Raw genomic sequence first — 22,917 nt, 5'->3', positions numbered from 1 at the left:
TGCAGAGAATGATGGTTTCCAGCTTTATCCATGTCCCTGCAAAGGACATGAACTCATCCTTTTATGACTGCATAGTATTCCATGGTGTGTATGTGCCACATTTTCTGTATCCAGTCAGTCTCACTGATGGACATTTGGGTTGGTTCCAAGTCTTGCTATTGTGAATAGTGCCACAATAAACAAACATGTGTATGTGTCTTCATAGCAGAATGATTTATAATCCTTAGGGTATATACCCAGTAATGGGATTGCTGGGTCAAATGGTATTTCTAGTTCTAGATCCTTGAGGAACCACCACACTGTCTTCCACAATGGTTGAATTAATTTACACTCCCACCAACAGTGTAAAAGCATTCCTGTTTCTCCACATCCTCTCCAGCATCGTTGTTTCCTCACTTTTTAATGATCACCATTATAACTGGCATGAGATGGTATCTCATTGTGGTTTTGATATGCATTTCTCTAATGAACAATGATAAGATTTTCATTCGTTTGTTGGTTGCATAAATCTCTTCTTTTGAGAAGTGTCTCTTCATATACTTCGCCCACTTTTTGATGGGGTTGTTTTTTTCTTGTAAGTTTGCTTAAGTTCTTTGTAGATTATTATTATTTATTAGCCCTTTGTCAGATGGATAGACTGCAAAACTTTTCTCCCATTCTAGGTTGCCTGTTCACTCTGATGGTAGTTTCTTTTGCTGTGCAGAAACTATTTAGTTTAATTAGATCCCATGTGTCAATTTTGGCTTTTGTTGCCATTTATTTTGGTGTTTTAGACATGAAGTCTTTGCCCATGCCTATGTCCTGAATGGTATTGCCTAGGTTTTCTTCTAAGATTTTTATTGTTTTAGGTCTTACATTTAAGTCTTTAATCCATCTTGACTTAATTTTTGTATAAGGTGTAAGGAAGGAGTCCAGTTTCAGTTTTATGCATATAGCTAGCCAGTTTTCCTAACACTATTTATTAAATAGGGAATCTTTTCCCCATTGCTTGTTTGTGTCAGGTTTGTCAAAGGTCAGATGGTTGTATATGTGTGGTGTTAGTTCTGAGGCCTCTGTTCTGTTCCATTGGTCTATATACCTGTTTTGGTACCAGTACCATGCTGTTTTGGTTACTGTAGTCTTAGAGTTTGAAGAGCAAATAAATTCAAAAGTTAGCAGAAGCAAGAAATAACTGAGATCAGAGCAGAACTGAAGGAGATAGAGACACAAAAACACCCTTCAAAAAAGCCAATGAATACAGGAGCTGGTCTTTTAAAAAATTCAACAAAATAGACTGCAACCCAGACTAATGAAGAATTAAAGAGAGAAGAATCAAATAGATGCAATAACAAAATGATAAAGGGATATCTCCACTGATCCCACAGAAATACAAACTACCAACAGAGAATACTATAAACACCTCTCTGCAAATAAACTAGAAAATCTAGAAGAAATGGATAAATTCCTGGACACACACACCGTCCCAAGCCTAAACCAGGAAGAAGTCGAATCTCTAAATACACCAATACCAGGCTCTAAAATTGAGGCAATAATTAATAGCTTACCTACCAAAAAATGTCCAGGACCAGACGGATTCACAGCTGCATTTTACCAGAGGTACAGACAGGAGCTCGTATCAATTCTTCTGAAACTACTCCAAACAATAGAAAAAGAGGTAGTCCTCTCTAACTCATTTTATGAGGCCAGCATCATCCTGATACCAAAACCTGGCAGAGACACAACAAAAAAGAAAATCTCAGGCCAATATCCCTGATGAGCATTGATGCAAAAATCCTCAATAAAATACTGGCGAACTGAATCCAGCAACATATCAAAAAGCTTACTCACCACAATCAAGTCGGCTTCATCCCTGGGATGCAAGGCTGGTTCAACATACACAAATCAATAAACGTAATCCATCACATAAACAGAACCAATGACAAAAACCACATGATTATCTCAATAGATGCAGAAAAGGCCTTCAACAAAATTCAACAGCATTTCATGTTAAAAACTCTCAATAAACTAGGTATTGAGGGAATGTATCTCAAAATAATAAGAGCTATTTATGACAAACCCACAACCAATATCATACTGAATGGGCAAAAACTGGAAACATTCCCTTTGAAAACCGGCACAAGGCAAGGATGCCCTCTCTCACCACTCCTATTCAACATAGTGTTGGAAGTTCTGGCCAGGACAATCAGGCAAGAGAAAGGAATAAAGGTATTCAAATAGAAAAAGAAGAAGTCAAATTGTCTCTGTTTGCAGATGACATGATTGTATATTTAGAAAACCCCATCGTCTAGCCCAAAATCTCCTTAAGCTGATAAGCAACTTCAGCAGTCTCAGGACAAAAAATCAATGTGCAAAAATCACAAGCATTCCTATACACCAATAACAAACAGCCAAATCATGAGTGAACTCCCATTCACAATTGCTACAAATAGAATAAAATACCTAGGAATACAACTCACAAGGGATGTGAAGGACCTCTTCAAGGAGAACTACAAACCACTGCTCAAGGAAATAAGAGGGAACACCAAATAAATAGAAAAACATGACATGCTTATGGATAGGAAGACTCAATATCGTGAAAATGGCCATCATGCCCAAAGTAATTTATAGATTCAATGCCATCCCCATCAAGCCACCATTGACTTTCTTCACAGAATTGGAAAAATCTACTTTAAGCTTCATATGGAACCAAAAAAGAGCCCACATAGCCAAGACAATCCTAAGCAAAAAGAACAAAGCTGGAGGTATCATGCTACCTGACTTCCAACTATACTGAAAACACATTTTTTATCTAAATTATGTTATTGGGTTATAGGACGAGACACATAAAATTAAAATATTTCATAAAAATTTAATCTTTTATTCAAAATTAGTAACTTTACATATTAGAAAGTATATTTTTAGTGATTGTCCAAACTGCTAGCCACCATTTATTATTTAAACCCTTTAATATTACAGCAAATATTTAGTTATGCACTGAATCTCCAAATAGGCAAAAAGAATAATCAACTAAAGTTTATATCATTTAAAAGAAAAAATCATTATGCAACTAAAACAATTCTCTCTCATATTAAGGAAACATAGCACACGCCTAAATAATGTTAGCTCCTTTTCCCCATTTCATAGTAAAGAATCATACAGTCTCCTCTCACTCTTCCTAAGAAAGCATATGAAAGTTCTAGATATAAAAATCTTAAAGTTTTATTTCCCCTAACATTATTTGATCATAAAGTTCCCTGGTCAGTGGAACATAAGACCTTTTCAAGTTATCCATGAAGTAAAGTGGTTCAGAAATTTTCAGTGGATTAAATCCTTCTTCCACCAACCGATACTTCAATAGTTTGAATGTTCCTGTTGCTTCCATTTTTTCCTGTAAAGCAATTACCAGGATGAGTAGAATCATTTAATAACTATAATATACTAATATAGAGTTAATACTATAGAGTTAATATTATAGACCGTAATATTAAATTATAACATTTTATATCTAGTGATCTCTGTATTTTCTACTAATAATTTAACACTAGAAATAAAAAAGTATTCTGGAATATTAAAATATTTGATTTACCTGTAAACTTTACTCAAATATAAACTCATTCAACATATAAGAATTATGAACATAATCATTAAACTGATTATAATTATGTCTAAAACACATAGGTGATCTCTTCAATTCAATGCCAATATAATATTATGTATAGAGAATGCTGTAAGATGCTGAGGAGATAAAAGCCACAAAAGACAGCAATTTCTACTACAAGTACACACAAATCTATTATAAAAAGCAGAATACTGTAAGAGCTAGATGGGGTACAGAATGTTCTAAAACATGGCTTAAATTTACCCAGAGGGGTTACTTGAATGCTGTAAAACTTGAGGTATCTCAGTGAATTTCCAAGGTCCTCACAGGATATCTTGTTTTCAAGAGAAACTCAGTGACATCTGTTAATCACCACTCACAAACTACTAGCTCAAGGTTCACAGTTTCAGTAGTAATTTGTAATACATTCAATGATGTCATTATCTTTGCAAATTTGGGTTTTTGGTAGTTGCTGGGATAAAAAGCAAGTACAGCCAAAAATCTTCGTGGAACATGAAATCAGACTGTCCCTGTCCAATCCAATCTAATTCCAAGGTCTGAAGAACTGTGCAGTGCTCAACTTACATCTCCTTAATACGTGACTGCAGTTATTTGAAAATGAAATGAAAGCATTTATTTATTTATATGGATTATTTTTCAGGTGGCTACTCATTTGTTAGACCTAAATACTTATTGTTTTTCCTTAACTAGTGAATAAACACATGTTTAGGTATTTGCTTTGACCCAAGAGTGCTATGAGACATTAAAGATGCCATGAGTCTAGAAAGTTTAAGAATCTCTGTTTCAAGGTGTTTAAAGGAGATAAGAGTGTATCTCTTTGTGGGAATCTCAGGTATGGATAAACGGTCTGTTTAAGTGAGATGACATGTAGAGACCCATACAACATTCTATGAGTAGCTTGGCCATTTTTATTTATCCTTTTGGACTATTTGAGTCAACTTCACTTTGAACCCCCTTCCCTGATCTCCCTTCCCTCCTCTATCTCCCCTGATCCAACAGTGTCCTCACAGCTAGATATGGCTATACAAGCACATATATCCTTTTACTCTTCTCTTAAAAATCAGCAGCTCACGGTATTTATACAATTTAATGTTCTGCCATTTTTAAGCTTAATACTATACAAAGTATATTTTCCTGGGTCCTGTAATTTTCTTCAAAATAGAACTTAGAAAATTGTTTTATAAAGTCTCATTTAATTGTCATATTTTAATTAACTTTGCCCTTATTCATGAACTTTTAGAGAATATAAAAATTTTTACTACTATAGTCCTTTGAGAAATGTATGCATATATAACATTTATACATCTTTGATTACTTCCTAAGATGTATTTTGACTAAGTCAAAATATATGCAAACTGTTAAGAGTGTGATCATATATTACCAAATTGTTTTCTAGAGAGGTTATAACAATTTGTGTTTCCATGAGTAGAAAGAAAGGACCAAGTTCGTTTTATCCCAGCCACACTGAATATTATAACATTTCACTTTTTTGTGACTTATTGGCAAAAAGAGTTCTATTTTTTAATTTGTGTTAAATAGATTTGTAATACAATCCTTGTTTGACTCATTTTATCAGAAGTAACTTTTACTTTTGCATTCCTTTTATGAGATCATTTATTACTAACATTCATTTATTAAACAAATATTTGACTGCTGTCAGGCTTTATTTCTAGCTATAGCAAATACTTGAATAAATATAACAGTCATAGTCCATGTTCTTTTTAGGTGTTTAAAGATCCTAAAATGCTTTCTAAATTTGTGCAAGGCTGATCTAATCTTCTAAAGTAGTCTTGTGCTAAAATATTTTTTTCCATTTAATTAAAGTGAATTTTATGTTGCCCTGGAAAAAAATTCTTAAAATATTATTTGTCCTATCAACTTTCTACTCCATCAAAATATATTACTTATGGGGTGGGCTGAGGATGAGGAGGGACGAGAGGCAGCTTGGTATGGTTGTAAAAGGACAACATGAGGGAAACTTGTGATTTTGAAATTGTTCATATCTTTACTGTGGTCATGAATGCATGAAGTTGTACAGGTGATAAAACTGTATAGAAAATATACACACACAAATGAGTATAAGTAGAGCAGGAGAATTTTTAATAAGATGGGTGGATTATGTTGACATCCTGGTTGTAACAGATCTGCAAAATGTTATCCTTGGGGGAAACCAGGTGAAGGATATACAAGTTCTCTCTTATTATTTCTTACAACTGCATGTGAATCTACAACTATCTCAAAAAATTTCATTGAAAATATATTACTTCTGCTTTATATTTACTTACCTTTAGTGTTTCAGAGGGCCTTTGTTAAAATAATCTGAGACAATGTGAAAACTCAAAATAAAAAAGGCAAATGAAATATGTATTATGATAGTTCAGAGGATGTGTCCCATTGAATAAGCAGTGAGTTGGCTGCAGTGATTGCTTGGCAAATACTATAAACCTGAATATGATACAGGCTATTGCTCCACTAGGGGTCTAATAGTGAAATAACAAATGTATTCAGAAAAAAAAATATCTGTGTGTGGTTTGATGTTAAGAGATGATGAGTACTAATTTGGGGAAATTATATTTGATGCAAAATATTAAATAAATGAATGGTTGAATAAATAAGTAAAGTTACCCAGTAGTTAAGGAAATTTGTTTTTTTACTGTACTTATGCCAGTAACCTAACAAGAGATTAAGTCCTCATCCCAAAATACATAAACTCAGAATTTCTCACATGGGGAAGGTCCAGGTGATGGGGAATTTGGACAGAACAGCAATAAAAATTAAAAGCAGGATTGCCTAAAGCCAGATGCCTTTATGTTCTGCACACATCTTGCCATCTCTTTGATGTCTCCTTAATGGAGCCTAATTCTAGGCACATAGCACCACATGTTTTCACAAGACATAAGTAAGATGTGGTTTTGGATTGCCACTGTCACTGGGACCATCATTTTGCTCTGAGGTCCTGACTGAAGAGGAAGAGAGCAATTCTATAATTAGGACAAAGACAGGTATGCCCTAGCATTTCACCATGCCCCCTTTATAATTAGGCTTCAAACATGGCATTGATCTGCATCAACTCCACATGCCACGCCTCTCACATAACTCACATGTTATCCAAAGGATACAATATTATTTTGCAATTAAACTACCTCCTTGTTTCCTGGTCTTATATTTAATAGTAAACTGCACCACTAAAATTACCTGAATTCTTAAAAATCGTGGACAAGCATAAGCTGGTAAAGATGTTACAAGTTGTTCATAAACTTTTTCCAAATCTAAAGATTTATTTGGTTTTAAAATAATAGAAGCCATTCCTGCTCTTCCTTCATAACCTGAAAAAAAAGTTTGAAATAGAGCCACTTTTAAGTACCAAATAAACTTTAAAAGATAATTCTGTACATGCTAATTGGCACACATGGAGACATTAAATCTATTTCAGTAATAATAAGACAACAGTAGCATAAACAAGTCTGTATCCTTCCCTGAACATATGATTTACCCCCTAGAAACATTTAAGGACAGAGAAGAACAGAGTCTATCTCTAATTGCCTATACTACAGAAATGAAATACATGGAATGGGCAACACTATAAATTACAATGAATTTGCATCCCACCACCACTAAAACAAATATTAAGAAAGAAAACATTTATTAAAAGACAACTATATTCCAGCAGGAATATATATCCTAAGCTTTAATGTAAAATATGAAGGGCATATTTTATTTATTTATTTTATTTTATTTTTTTGAGACGAAGTTTCGCTCTGTCCCCCAGGCTGGAGTGCAGTGGCGCAATCTTGGCTCACTGCAAGCTCTGCGTCCGGGGTTCATGCCATTCTCCTGCCTCAGCCTTCCCAGTAGCTGGGACTATAGGTGCCTGTGACCATGCCTGGCTAATTCTTTGCATTTTTAGTAGAGACGGGGTTTCACTGTGTTAGCCAGGATGGTCTCAATCACCTGACCTTGTGATCCGCCCACCTTGGCCTCCCAAAGTGCTGGGATTGCAGGTGTGAGCCACTGCCCCCAGCTGAAGGGCATATTTTTAAGGAACTAGAAACTCGTATTTCCATAATTAATTCCACAAATCATTTAATGATTATCATGCCAACTGTGGATCTTTACAGGGGTCAGAATGTCCTGGAATCTTTCTCCAACACTCGGTGGCTATTTATTAAGTAATCATTCCCTTCTTCTGCTCTCCCATCCAAACACTCACATCCCTGATCTCCCTGCACCTAAAAGCATTTGCTGAAAAATGGAGAATGGCTGTCTTATGACTTCAAATTGGTCACTTTTCTGTGACATTTTCAACATCATAAGACAATCCTCATATGCATAAATATAAGGATAATGAGTCCAAATTTAAAAGTAATTTTTATAAAGAACTATCTTAACTAAAAGTCAGTATTTTTAAACATTTAAAGTAGAACATGTTCTTGTTTAGTGATATGTACAAACACTAGTCATAAAAAGAAAAATAATAGACTAATAAAAAGCTGTAACTAATTCCAAGCAATGAGTCATTGATCAGCGTTTTCAAGCTTTGCTTAAAAATACACACAGGCATTAAAATTCAGTTAGTACCTTTCCCGTGAAGTGACCATGAACTTTGTTAGCTTGGTCAAGGGCATTACTTGCCAAGGCAGTAATAAAATCTTTATTGTAATACACAAAAATTAAAATATTGAATTAGCAAGACTATTGCAAAACTACAGAACAGTGGAAATTCTATTCTAAGAATCTTTCCCAAATCTGAAATATATTTATACCTGATACAGCCACACCATAGATGTTTGCTTCCTGTATGAAATCCAACATTCCAATAACATCAACAACCTCAGCGGTTGAGACATTTTCTCCTTTCCATCTAAATGAAAAAAATCAAATTCCAGTTAGTGCACCTGTATTTGAAAAACCAGGTGCCCAGTTTTAGTTTTAGTGTCTTGTATTTGGCTCTGTGCAAGCACCTACTGACCAACATAACTGTAGTTTTCAAGCTGAAAGGCATTTCTAAGAAAGCACTTTGTTGGTATTTCAACAAAATCAGCATTGGTCTTTTAGTCAAAATTACTTTATATCTCGTATAAATTATTTTCTACATTTTATAATATACATAAAAGTAAAATAATTATAAGGACTATCATTACAAAAATATTATTTTGTAAAATAACAATGAAGTACAAAACATTTCTTTCCTCTGGTGATAAGAATTGAAAGTAAAGCTCTAGTTGCCTTTTAATACACTGACCCACTTTAGTTTCTAAGTGTTAACCCCTTTGGCTCCTTTAATGCTTTTGAATGAATATTTTGCTTTAATTGAAATAATTTTATATAAAGTGAGCTTATAACATGGTACAAGAAGGCAAGGATGTAAGAAGTTACTTATTCAAGCATTCATTCAAGTCATTGGACTAGTAAAGCAAAATAATTGCATAGACCTAAAATAATCTTAGTGAATTAAAAAAGGAAATGTGCGAAAGGGGATTTTTGCTGTTTCAAAATTTTTATCATTAGGCCAAGAATTAGACTACAGTTGACCAAACTGGGCTTTTTTTTTTTTTAACTCTACCATTTATATTTTACATCTGTCTGCCAGCTTTATTTCCTTAAAAAGGAGCTCACTGATTTGTTCTAAACTGATGCAGTAAAATAATTATAAAATTTTACAACAAAATTTAACTTGTGGTTCAGTCTAGAAACAGATGGCCAATAAATTTTTTAATGAGGAGACATGCAGATAAAAGGGCTCTGTCTGCCCTGAAAGCTAAAGCATATGTGGTCTCTGACGTTTCTACAGAAGCATGGTTCACAATTATAGAACAAGCTGTGCATCCCATGACATTTCATACCTGAAAGTGTCTCCAGTACGGTCCCAAAAATAAAGGAAATTGTCCTGATTCTGGACTATCAAGTCTCCGGTGTTAAGGTAAACATCTCCCTTCTTAAAAACATCACAGAGCAATTTGTCTTTTGTGTGCTTGTAAGGCCCAGCATAGCCAAAGAAGGGATTTTTTGCATGCACTCGAGAAATGAGAAGTCCAGGTTCTCCTTCAAGAAAGAACGACATTTTTGCAGCCATTCGATCGAAACTATTGTTACACACATCATGCATGTATCTATATTATATCTGGCCAGCACAACCAATGCTGCTTATCTCAGCTTCCTCTGAACCTATTTCTGTATTTGACATCATTTACCCTTGGTGCCTATATCTAGCACATCCTTTCATAGATTACTAAAAATACAAATTACTTTGGAAAAACTAATAAAAAGGAATTGAATGGAAAGAAAAGGTTCATTAGATTTCTTATACTTCCCAGGTGGATAGACCAATGGCTACTTTTGTTTTGGATTATGTAGATGTTACCACAGATAATATTGACATTCATTATATAAATAACAACAGTAGTAATAGTGTTAATAACATAATGATAGCATTTTCTTTATTGGGCATTTACCATGAGCCCTTTGCAAATGTCACCTTGCTTATTCTGCATAGAAATCCTTTGATATAATCCCTATTTTACCAGCAAGGAACTAGGACCCAAAGGGGTACAATAGCGGCTATGCTCAGAGAGATAAATGGAACTAGAACTCAAATTTAACTTTTTATGACTTTGTGTGGCAAGGTTTATTTATTATAATAAAATGGTTTATTCCTCTGGCATGCTATTCTGGAAATCTTTGACGGGAAAGAGATGAGCCATTGAAAAGATTTCCTATTCCATGATACTTACTAGTTTCAGTTATGTTTAGATACATTATCTGAAATGATTTTCCAATCAAACTTATTCAAATTAATTAAGATTTTCCTCAGCAATCTGCAAGGTAAAAGCTATTTCTAAGAGAAGGCAAAAGGAAAAAGGACAGCAGCTATCACTGCTCTGGAAGTCTTCAAGGCTATTGTCTACTTGCTATGCCTGCTATAAAGAAATGCAGTGTTCATGTGACTAGATGAAGTTGGAGTCCAGCAAACTATAATACAGAGTGATTTCTGTCTTTTAAATGCTCTTAAAAAAATAAGTCTCACTCTGTGACCCAGGCTGGAGTGCAGTGGCATGATCATGGCCCACCACAGCCTTGTCTTACCAGACTCAACTGATCCTCCCACCTCAACTCCCCAAGTAGCGGGGCTGCAGGGCACGCCACCAGGCCCAACTAATTTTGACATTTTTTTGGAAACACAAGGTCTCACCAGGTTGCCCAGTTGATCTAGAACTCTTGGGCTTAAGCAATTCTCCCACCTCAGCCTCCAAAAGTATTGGGATTACTGACATAAGCCACCACACCCAGTCAACAGTCTTTACTCAACTCCCATTTCTCCCACTCCTGGTCATTCTGGCTTTCAAGGGCACATAGGTCACTGGCCAAAGCAAATCTTCTCTGCTCCAGCAGAGTCTGATAGCATCATCATCATCATCGTCGTCGTCATCATTCCCAACACCATCATATCATCATCATCACCATCATTATCATCACCACTATTATACCTATTGAGCACTTTTTGGGTAATGGTCACTACTCTGAGTGTTTTACATATGTAATCCATTTAATTCTCATCACAAACCTACAAGAAAGGCCCTGATAATATCTTCATTTTAAGGTGAAAAAACTGAGGCATAAATAAAGGAATTTGCCCAATGTCATACAGCTGTCAAATGCAGGAATCAGTGTATGTATGTATATATATATATATATATATATATATACACACATATATATATATATATATATCTCCATCCAGGAACATCTGACTCCAAAGCCTCACCTCTGTGATATATTCTGTCAGTCTACATTCCCTATATTTCAGAATTTTTCAGGACTCTTACATCTCCCTTAAAATGTATGTTCTTTGGTTTTTTCTTTTTCTTTTTCAGGATACAGGTGACAGTTTCTTTTCTGACAAACTAATTGTTGCAAATGTTTAAATAGGTCACAGTGTATTTACATCTTTCTTGTTGGGCATAATTTACATTGTGAAGACACAATGCCTTAATGGAAAAAATATTGAGTAGCTCATAATGAGAATCCAAAATAGAAAAACAGATATTTGGGGTCAACCAGCTTTTTAAGAAAACCTGAGGTTGCATAAGCACAGTTCTGGGATTCAAGTTTTAATATCAGATATTATTGTAATTGTAAGAAACAGAACAGTAGAAAAGAGTGCTTAAGTTCTTTGCACTTTCTTCACAAATTCCATGGCCAGTGTCTATAGAACAGAATTGGAGAAACATTTGATAAAAGCCAGTAGACTTGAAATTCAGAGATTCGGGAGATTTGTTTTTTAATAGACAAAGTTTGCTTTTTTTTTTTTTTTTTTTTTTTTTAGTCTTTCAGCTACCAGAAAATAAAAACAAGTTTGCCACCTTATCATCACATTTGAAGTAAAGATTTAGGAAGTCACTTCTGAAATGTAGTTTCAACATATTTTAAGGCAATAAAAATTAATTTTGGCCTGATTTATTCATACTGGATCTCTAAACAATTCTAAGTGCACATCTCTACATTTTATTTTCTAATTTGATTATATGCAGCAGCAAGTTAATTGAGGTACTTGCTTTCGTGAAAATTTCTAACCTAAAATTGTAAGAAAGTCTACTTTTGTAGAGAATGGAAGGGAGTGAGAGGGAGAAGCTGGGGAGAGGAAAGTAACAAGCCACATACCAGGTCCCTCAGGAATATATATAATCCCATTTAATTGTCCTCACTGAATAAATATTGTCACTTCTAGTTTACATATGAAGAAAATAAGACTTAGATGGGTTAAGTAATCTGTCCAAAGTTGCACCATTTCTAAGTGTCAGAGACCATGTTTAAATCCAGGTTGGTCTGACTTTACACTATATCTAGAATGATAAAATAATTCATTAATTTCTATATTATAGTTTGGCAATATAGGTTATTAGACATTTGCCGCTGTTCATACTACAAGTGGTAGATTAGGAACAGTATGAGCAAAATAGTTACCACTTTTTTATTTTAATAATTTACCATCTGAGTGATTCCTCTGGGGCTCTTAACATCTAAGTAAAATTGTTCCACCTGCATTAAAATTCCAAAGTTAAATTACACAGTGGACCTAGTCATCCTCTCCTTTTGAAATTCACTAATAATCACAGTGGGCCCTCCTATCTGTGATTCCACATCTGTGAATTCAACCAACCTTGGATAGAAAATATTTGGGGAAAAAAGATAAAATAACTTTGGGAGGCCGAGACGGGCGGATCACGAGGTCATCAGATCGAGACCATCCTGGCTAACATGGTGAAACCCCGTCTCTACCAAAAAAAAAAAAAAAAAACTAGCCGGGTGAGGTGGCGGGCGCCTGTAGTCCCAGCTACTCGGGTGGCTGAGGCAGGAGAATGGCATAAACCTGGGAGGCGGAGCTTGCAGTGAGCTGAGATCCGGCCACTGCACTCCAGCCTGGGCGACAGAGCGAGACTCCGTCTCAAAAAATAAATAAATAAATAATACAACAATAAAAATAATACAAATAAAAAATACCATATGACCCTGTTTATATAGCGTTTACACTGTATTGGGTATTATATAAATAACCTGCTTAAAGTATACAGGAAGATATGCATACCTCATAGGCAAATACTGTATCATTTTATATAAGGAATAAGCATCCATGAATTTTAGTGTCTACGCAGGGTCCTAGAACCAATCCCCCAAGGATACCAAGGGATATCTGTATATGGTAGATCAGAAACTTTGCTTGAGAAGATGTCTTCAAATAGAAGTCTTACCTTTTTTTACATGAATACACCAACCCTGTTCATTTCTAATGGGTTCATCCTTCTGAAAGTCATACTTTATTAAGTCAAAAGTGGAAAGAAGCTGCAAAACAAAAAAATCAAATAGAAACAAGCATTTAGTTACTTGTGCAATGACATCTACTGTAGTAGACTATGCTAATTGAAATAAATATTGGAATATGGATTTATTAAAACAACTTTTACTGAAGACAAATTAAATATTTAAAACTCAAAACTAAAGGTATTAGTAAACAGCAGTCCTTTACTGGCATTTACTTTCATTTCTTTTGTGATACACTTTACTTAGCAAAACACTACTAATTTTAATCAAGATACTGAAACAATCCAGGCATTCAATTAATAGTCTGTTAACTGCCCGTAAAAGGACCATTTTCCGCAGCCATTTATTTAAAGTAGCCCTGGAAGTGAAAAGTTTACATAGAACTAAAATGTAAGCTATATTAATGTAAGAATGGTATTGTTTATTTTTTCTTCACAGTATCTAAAAAAACAAACAAAAAAGCCAAAACACATCAAATGCCTAAAAAGTATGTTTACTTGACAGCCACTTTGTCCTTTTCCTGTAAGCCTTTCCCCTGAGCCTTTCATTTTAATGCTCCTAAACTAACATTCAGTGCGTCTCCACACTCTTTGGTATGAGATGATAAATTTATTAGAAAACACCCATCACATCAGGAACCAAAAATTGGATGTCTCCTCTCATCCCCAATGTTTTCAGTTACTCTGCTCCTGTCATATCCATATTATCATGTCATGCAGGCTCATTTGTCCACTAAATTCCCACCCTGGGAGAGAACTGCAGACTGGTTTAGTCCAATCTCCTCCTATTTTTTTTTTTTTTTTGAGACACTTGTCTCACTCTGTCACCCAGGCTGCAGTGCAGTGATAAGATCTCGTCTCACTGCAACCTCTGCGTCCCAGGCTCAAGCAATCCTACCACCTTAGCCCCCCATGCAGCTGGGCTTACAGGTGTGAGCCACTTCACCCAGCCCTCCTCATTTTTATTCTATAAGAAAACTGAGGTTCTACTCAGCAATTAAGCAAGCTCAGTTAGAAAATGGTAAACTAACACGAATGTAATAAAATGAAGTGAAATAAAATAATAATAAGGAAAGATGAGTGGGGGAAAGCAGGAGAAGAGAAATGAACAAATATAGAACAAATATAGAACAAAGATGAATGGGGGAAAAGCAGGAGAAAATGAACAAATACAGAACAAATAAGTGGGAAAAGGTAAGATGATTGAGATAGATGCAATAGTATTATTTATCATCAAAGATTAAATACAGATACCTCTGGTTCTTAGCATTAGTAAAATAAGCATGTAACTTGAATCACAACTCATTATTTGAATTAAAATATAAATGAGAGCAATGAGCATTGGGCACTAACAATATGCGGGGCACTGTTTAATGTAATCATCAAAACATCCTATGAGATAGAAATTAATATTATCCTATTTTAGGATTAGAGCCAACGAAAGAGGCAACAAAGCAAATATATTGTTATTCTAGATATAAAGTTTATTAAAATACGAACTTGCATCTTGTTGGTCTTGTCTGTAATTGGGATAACAGGATATTGGCCACTTGCCTAATGGCTAGTAGAAAGAAAGAGTCCAGAAATTCCAGAACTGCCTTTATCATCTTGGCCAAACAAGAACAGACCGCTGTCCATTACTTATTCTTTTTTCTCCTATTTTAACATGTTTTGTTTTTTGGAAAATTTGCCCAGTGACTTGTGATGTCAGCTTTAGTGTTATTTCTTTTAGATTAATTGGGCAACCATGTGCATGGGTGAGATTCATTCCACAGCAAATTACTGTTTAGTGTGTTTTTTATCAGGAAAAGGAGACTTGATGGTCAGAAATTGAATAATTTTATAATTTAAATAAAATTAAATATATCACAGCATTTTCTAGAAGTACCCTGGAGCAGAGGATTAATGCTCAGCTAGAAATATTTCTATTCTCCTTCCTGGCTTCAGGAGGTCCTTATGATCTTACAAAAATGGCTGCATTATAATACAAATTCAAAAAATAGATGCCACACCTTAAAATCCCCCAAATTTACATGTTTATGTATGTGTGTATGTGTACAGGTCTGGAGCACAGCTGCAGGGGGTCCCATTCATAGCAAAACTGTGCAATGAACACAAACCTATGTGACTGTACACATTGGCCCTGGGAGGTTTTATCCATACCTACCTATCTTTGCAGATTCCGATTTGTAAATTTATGAGTTGGAAAAGGAACACAAAGTTAATTTGCTTCGTTAATACACGAGGAAACTCTGAACCGAGAGAAAAGTAACTTGTCAAAGTCACAAAGTGAAATAATGGTAGAGTCGGGAATAGAGTTATCAGTCCCTGTGTAGTAAAGAATTTAACCTTGCCCCCAAAAGAGGTCCCAGCTTCTGGGAGGTGACCTCTAAGTCCTTGGAATGTCATTCTTTATAGGAGTGCATTGTTTTTTGTCTAAGACCTCTGGGCAACTAGATGGCAACATTATGATTTAGAATGGGGTCTCTGAGGCACATGAACAATGTGAGGTAGGCCGGGGGCTTTGCATCACCCAGCTTGACCTCCTAAGGGGCAGAGATGGAGGTAAGCCATGTGAGCAGTCAACCTGAATTACACAACCAAGCCCCCAGAAAGACTGGACATCAAGGCTCCCGTGAGCTTCCCCAGATGGCACCAGTTTGTGCGTAGTTTTACACAATTCCAGGAAAGTAATGCTGTTCTGACTCCACAACACAACACATCTGGAAGCTTCACCCATGGTACCCTCCTGGATTCTGCCTTACATATGACATCCCTGGGATGATTATAATCTAGATCTTTTAGATGTGATAAGCTGAGTTTTGTGAGTCCTTTTAGCAAATTATCAAACCTGAGAGTGGTCTTAGGGACTCCTGAAATTGCAACTGATGTCAGAAATGAGTGGTCTTGTGGGGACTGTTCTCTTATTTTGAAGTTGTCTAACTTTTCTTATCCCTAAAAGATGCCTACTTTTAAGGCAATAAAACAACTTACGAAAATGGTTAAAGAAATGAGCCATTTTATTAATCTCATATATTATTTTTAAATTTAGGTTTAGATGGTATTTAAATTTTAAATTCCATTGTATCTATGGATTTGCCAATATGACAGATAGGAGAATTACCATTTCTTCCTTTCCTCCCTCCCAACTCCCATTTTTGTTAGTGTTATAATTATTTTTACATTGTCAGGTTTTATTCCATGTATAAACAATTCAGAGTGGTTCAATCTTCTATATGTGAACTGACTCAGTGTTCACCATCAGGCATTGTAACTGAAGGTCATTCTTTCATTTCTAACTTATGGTTTATCTTCAAGTTGGCCATTATTTTTCATTCAGTGAATTTTACAAAGAAATATTGCATTCCTATAAATATGAGGGTATTATAGATTCTGATTTCTTAAAACTTTGAGAAAACATCTTAGAAAAATTCTTACATGAAGTCAACTCTTTCCTTGTTTCCTAACCTTGAGTGTTTTATTTTGAGAATGCCTGAGATGTCTCCCACCCTCACCTGCGCTACATTTTGCTCATCCTTTGCTTTTCCTACCTCAAAATCTTAAGGTTCTTTTTGTTTCATAATTTCACCAAGATATATTTTTCTTATAACTATTCGGCCCCATATAGCGTACTCTTTTGCTAAAGGTTCAAGTTTCTACCTTAAGGAAATGTTCTTCTACTAGGGTAGAAATAATTATTTTTTTCTTTGATCTGTTCTTTTCTGCAGGAACACCAATTAAGGATGTATCAGATCATTGTCTATGTTTTCAAAATCCTTTTCCTTCATTTTTAAATTATTATTTGCTTGCTCTTTTTACTGTGTTTGTGGGACTCCCTAATTCCGTTCATCTTTCTCCCTAACAACATGTTCATTCCTTTTGACTTTAAGTTCTTTTATGTGATGCTCATTTGTGTAATATTTACATTTTTTCCTCTCTTTTTTTCTCTGAGCTGAGCATGCTTGCTTTTTAGTTCATTTTGCTGATTTATGTTTGTCCTTGATCCTTTTTCTTTTTTGAGCTCTTATTTTTAAAGAGAATATTATTGCAGTTTTTCAAGCCTGTGAGAAATTGTTTCTCTAAACATTTCCTGGTCGTTTTGGAAAACTTACTATTTTGATGTGCATTCATTTTTTTTCCAGCTGCCTTTTATTTTTGATTCATTTTGTTTTTTTTTCCGAGCTTTATTTCATCTATGTATAAAATGTGCATTCATTTTTTTCAGCTGCCTTTTATTTAGATTCATTTTCTCCCTTTTTTCAAGCTTTATCTTTGTATTTTATGTTTGTCGCTTCCTATTTTCCCCAGGTGAAAATACTGCAGAAAAAGAGAAGGCAGTTCATAATTCTATTTGAGTTTGTCTCTCAACTTAGTTGTCACTAAATTTTTTATATTGTTTGCCTTGGGAGAATATGTGGGACAATATTTCTTCAGTTTTATGCATTAAAATAGTAAGTGTAGCACATAAAGACAATGGGTTATAGGAACTCTGTTGCTGCCTTATATTTCTCCTTCACTTGTAACATTTTATCTCTGGAGGCTGCTTCCCTCCCAGATAATAAGCATGAGCCTCCATTAGGCTAGCATTTTTGAGAGACACTTATCAAATCTCCTCACTTAATTATGAGGAAATCGTTGAACCAAATTTTTCTAATTACCTGCTATCTAAGAAAACGATATGTGAATAAAATGATAAAAGGCAGACTAGAAGATATGTAGTATTAGGCACAACTTTGTTTTTTCATTTCCAAACTGAAAAAGAAAACTAAAATGACTGGAAAAACAGAGGTTTTCCAAATAAATTGAAGACAATCATGACTTTTTACATGATTGGCATTATTACAGTTGACAGAAAATTTAAAGAATTAGAAAATTATAATAAAGTCAGTAATATAAAATACAAATCATCATACCCTTGTTGGTTGCTTTAGAGTGACTCAGCTTCACAAAGGGGCTCAATATCAATACCAAATTTGTAAAGGAACCAGTGCAATGAATTGAGAAAATTAACCGCAAGGAATGTAAAACTCAGTAAAATCAGCACTTACTTTCCCCAAAATGCTTTTGTTCAGAATAAAGTGCATTTCTGAGATGTCAACTATACCCTCAAAATCCCAAAAGAATGCATTATAAAAATAGTTTGCATCTTCTTTAGGTTTAGAGCATTACTGTTATTTACACTAGCTTTGAATGGGCAACTAGACTGAAAATGTGAGCTGCTATGGCATGAAAAACACATGTCTGCCAATTACTTCCAGATACTGAAAAAATCACCATGGATTAGAAAAGCAAATACTTTGTTGCTTCCAGGTGTTCTTTGAGGTATGGCAGTTTATTATACAGAAAACTTTACCTATAAAGCTAAAGCAGTTAGGGATGAAAGTGACAAAAATGCACCAAAGTTCGCATTATGGGATTCTTAAAGATCTCTTCAAAAGCAGCTCTAAATATGGCTTGAGTAGGGTGCTCTGGAAATCTCAAAAGCAATGATATAGGATAGTGCTACTTTCAGAGAACAGGTGAGGCCACTAAGGAAACACACTTGAAGGGAGAGATTCTCAAACAAAGATTTTCCTCATACATGTATGCCTGTAGGAAGTACTTTTGTTCTTGCACTGTTATGTCAGGTTTAGGAGCCAGAAAGTGAGTTGGGAAGTTTTTTCTCCTTCTGCATTATCTGGAAGAGTTTGTAGGAGAAGAATCATTTGCTCTTGAATATTCACTATCCTGAGTGGGAAAGCTATCTGAAACTAAGGGAAGATGTTGGAGTATGAATTTATTTCATTTAGTGTGATAAAATAGTTCTTGAGTCAACTCCAGTAAGTTGTACATTTCTAGAAATTTATCCAATTCATCTAATAATTTCAAGTTTATTGATATGAACTTATTCAACATATCCTCTTTTACTTAATGTCTTAGTCTTAATGTCTAAAGTATCAGCAGCAATGTTCCCTTCTCCATTCCTGATATTATTTCTGCTTTCTATCAATCAGATTTGATTTCTTTACTTTTTAAAAATTATATTTCTATTTATTTTTATATTCCTCACCAAATATTTTTTCTATATCATTAATTTCTGCTCTTTATTATGTCCTTCCTTTTATTTCCTTTGAGTTTATTTTAGTTGTCCTTTTAAAAGTTAACTTACAGAGATGGTTACTGAGCTCCATCCAATTTTCAGCTATTCTTGGCTAAGTGCACAAGTTTTTCCATGTAATATTTTCATTATGATGTAGCTTACAGTATCTTCTAATTTCTATTATGATTTTTTTTGATGAATGGAAATTTAGAAATGTTTTATTTCCAAATATATAGGAGGTTATCTAGTTGTCTTTTACAAAAATTATTTCTACCAACAAGTAAACTGTTTTCAGAGAACATAATTAAAATATATTCAATCCTTTGAAATTTATTGGAATTACCTAACTGGCCCAGGAACGTCTGTAAATGTTTCAAAAGTGCTTGAATAAAATAGACACATTGCAGTTGTTAGATGCAGGGTTTTCATATGTCAAGTACCAGTTTATTATTATAGAAGATTATTGAAAATTTATTTTCTCTTGCAGCTATATCAGTTTTGCTTTATAAAGGCTGAGACTGTTATGTTTATTTTTACCTTTATTCTTGAAAAATTATTATTGAATATAAATTCCAGTTTGACAGTTATTTTTTCCAAGCCAGTGGAAGGTAAATGTCCACTGTCTTTTGTGTTTTGTGGTTGCTATTGAGAAATCAGCTGTCAATCTTCTCCTCCTAAAAAGTTGATTTATTTGGCTACTTTTAAGATTTTAGTGGTATCTTAATGTAGTTTAAAAATTATTAAAAGCCTGTATAGAATTGAATGGTATAAACGTTGAAAGATAAGTAGAAATAGTGGAATAGAAACACTCAAGGAAAATGGAAAGAGTCAAATTAACATATATCAGGGCCTATGCTTGCTATTTGTAAATTACATCACTAAATTTGGAAACTGAACAAGAAAAGGCATCATTATGGTGATATGAGAGAAAACACGGAAGATAACTGAGGTTCACAAAACCTATACCACCGTCTCTCACACTGAGGCCACTACTCTATTTCTAGAAATTCTCAAAAAAAAAAAAGGTGATAATATTTACCACAATTTACAAGCACAATATCCGAGAGCTGGCAGATCTCAATGTTCTTTTTTTTTTTTTTTTATTTTTTTTTTATTTTTTTGCTCAGGCTGGAGTGCAGTCTCGCGATCTCCGCTCACTGCAAGCACCGCCTCCGGGTTCACTCCATGCTTCCGCCTCAGCCTCCCGAGTAGCTGGCACTACAGGTGCCCGCCACCATGCCTGGCTAATTTTGTTTTTGTATTTTTAGTAGAGTTGGGGTTTCACCGTGTTAGCCAGGATAGTCTTTATCTCCTGACCTCATGATCTGCCCACCTCGGCCTCCCAAAGTGCTGGAATTAGGAGTGAGCCACCGCGCCAATGTATTTCTTTAATAAGGAAAATGCTGTACTTACTTTGTGAAAGAAATTTGCTCTCCCAATTGCTCCAATTTTCCCAGTGTAGTTAATGAAAGATATGCTTGATTCAGTAGCTGCATAAAGTTCACACACCTTTATATTTCCAAATCTGTCTAAAAATTCTCTCCATACATCACTCCGCATACCGTTTCCAATTGCCAAACGCACCTTATGATCCCTTTCTCCTTCTCTCTGTTAGAGGAAAATGTAATTAATTCCAGTTTCCAATGGTTTCTGCCATTATTATTATTTAAATGAAAAATGTCACAGAAGTAAACTGCATTGTGCAATAATAGAAGGGAAGTTAAAATATGTGTATAAGTCTATCGCAGACCTGTGTCCAAATTCTAATGAAAGTAACACTGGCCAAGAATAACACAGTTTGTGTTTTTCCATATCTGGGAACAGCTCATTCTAAATTGCAGATCACTAAAGGCTTTTTTGAGTAAATGTCATGAAAGGAAGAAAGCATTTTTTCAGGAAGAAAAACAGCATTACTTTGATAATATTATGAAACATACTTAAGTTTGGATGTCCAGGCTTAGCAGTAATTAGCTATATAATTCTGAACAAGATATTAACTCCTAACTCTGATACTCAGTTTATTCATCTATTTTAAGAAAGATAATAATACCTGTCTTCCTTATACACTGTAGTGTATAGTTAATACACAGTGCATAACATAGAGTAAACAATAATTTGAGGCCATAGAATCAAAGTAATATTTGACTTGTAAATATTATGGCAACTGTATGTGACTATTATTTTAGAATATTCTCACATTTTTACTTTTTGTTCATATTTTAGAATTAAAGGAAGATATAGGATTCTATTTTGTTCTACATTCAACAAGTAATGTTTTAACTAACATGAACTTTTACACTCACCTAAAATTAGAGTAAGAATATATTATCAGTGTAGTCACAATAAATCCATTATTTGCTCTGATTACCTGCATCATCACCAAAAAATGCAAAATACCAAGATGTAATAATAAATCAGCAACAACAATAAAATAGAGAAATTGGCTTCTTTGGTACCTATAATTTAAAATGATCAATGGATCACATTATTCATTTCAGTTTCTTCTCTAAACACCATTTAAATGGTTTTAAAGGGAATATTTTAATCTATGAATTTTCAAGAATAAACAGAAGTGAGTTGAGAGGTAATTTTGGAAACTGAAAAGTGAAGAGATAAAAGGACATGTGACTGAGCAGAATGGATAAGGCTGAAATCTTTTTTTTTTTTTTTTTTTTTTGAGACGGACTCGCTCTGTCCCCATAGCCTGCTGGGCAGCATCTTGCAAAATGCAAGCTCCGCCTCCTGGGTTTACGCCATTCTCCTGCCTCAGCCTCCCGAGTAGCTGGGACTACAGGCGCCCGCCACCTCGCCTGGCTAGTTTTTTGTATTTTTGAGTAGAGACGGGGTTTCACCGTGTTAGCCAGGATGGTCTCGATCTCCTGACCTTGTGATCCGCCCGTCTCGGCCTCCCAAAGTGCTGGGATTACAGGCTTGAGCCACGGCGCCCAGCGATAAGGCTGAAATCTAAGCCTCCAGGTTAGCACCCAACAAAGGCTCCTGAAAGTGTCAAGCAAGCATCAAAAAGAATGAGGAAAGCAGAAAGCCTAGTAGGAAATTTGTTTAAGAAGCAGTTGTATAACTAAATATCTAAATACAGACAAAGCATCTGGGAGTCTGCCCTTGCTACACATTGGCCAAAGACTGGAAAGTTCTCTCTGGAGATGTCTAACAGACACCAGTTTGGGCTGAGGAACTTACTGTGAAAATTAACTTTACAAAATAGAGTCCTTCACATCATACCCAACTAAAATGGATTCGGAGGCCATGGAGAAAGGCACCGAGGTCATGCATGCCTGTTCCAGAAACTGTTTCTGTAATTCAAAAGCAAAAGCACAAAGACCTACTGTAACTCTAAGTCTTACCTGGTAATTGTTGACACTCATCAATCAGAACTCGCCAGCTCCCATAAGACACTGCCAGTACCA

The 22,917-nt window shown here is 34.9% G+C and overlaps 1 protein-coding gene across 3 annotated transcripts in view; it reads right to left on the bottom strand.

The window, feature by feature from the left end:
* Positions 1 to 2,836: 2,836 nt before the first annotated feature.
* SLC27A6 (solute carrier family 27 (fatty acid transporter), member 6) overlaps positions 2,837 to 22,917 on the bottom strand; it is a 68,448-nt gene continuing 48,367 nt past the window's right edge. For all 3 annotated transcript variants that reach the window (XM_011942100.1, XM_011942102.1, XM_011942101.1), the window contains 6 exons: positions 20,906 to 21,100; positions 13,345 to 13,435; positions 9,442 to 9,640; positions 8,362 to 8,459; positions 6,794 to 6,924; positions 2,837 to 3,367 (listed from right to left, as the gene is read on the bottom strand). In XM_011942100.1, coding sequence (XP_011797490.1) covers positions 3,191 to 3,367; positions 6,794 to 6,924; positions 8,362 to 8,459; positions 9,442 to 9,640; positions 13,345 to 13,435; positions 20,906 to 21,100 — 891 coding nt within the window. In that variant the 3' untranslated portion in view covers positions 2,837 to 3,190. The remainder of the gene's footprint in view (positions 3,368 to 6,793; positions 6,925 to 8,361; positions 8,460 to 9,441; positions 9,641 to 13,344; positions 13,436 to 20,905; positions 21,101 to 22,917) is intronic.

This window comes from Colobus angolensis, unplaced genomic scaffold (genome assembly GCF_000951035.1).
Source record: "Colobus angolensis palliatus isolate OR3802 unplaced genomic scaffold, Cang.pa_1.0 Scaffold206, whole genome shotgun sequence".
NCBI classification, from domain to species: Eukaryota; Metazoa; Chordata; class Mammalia; order Primates; family Cercopithecidae; genus Colobus; species Colobus angolensis.
Note: the sequence above shows the minus strand (reverse complement) of the source record. Positions and strands in the feature narration are given on the sequence as shown.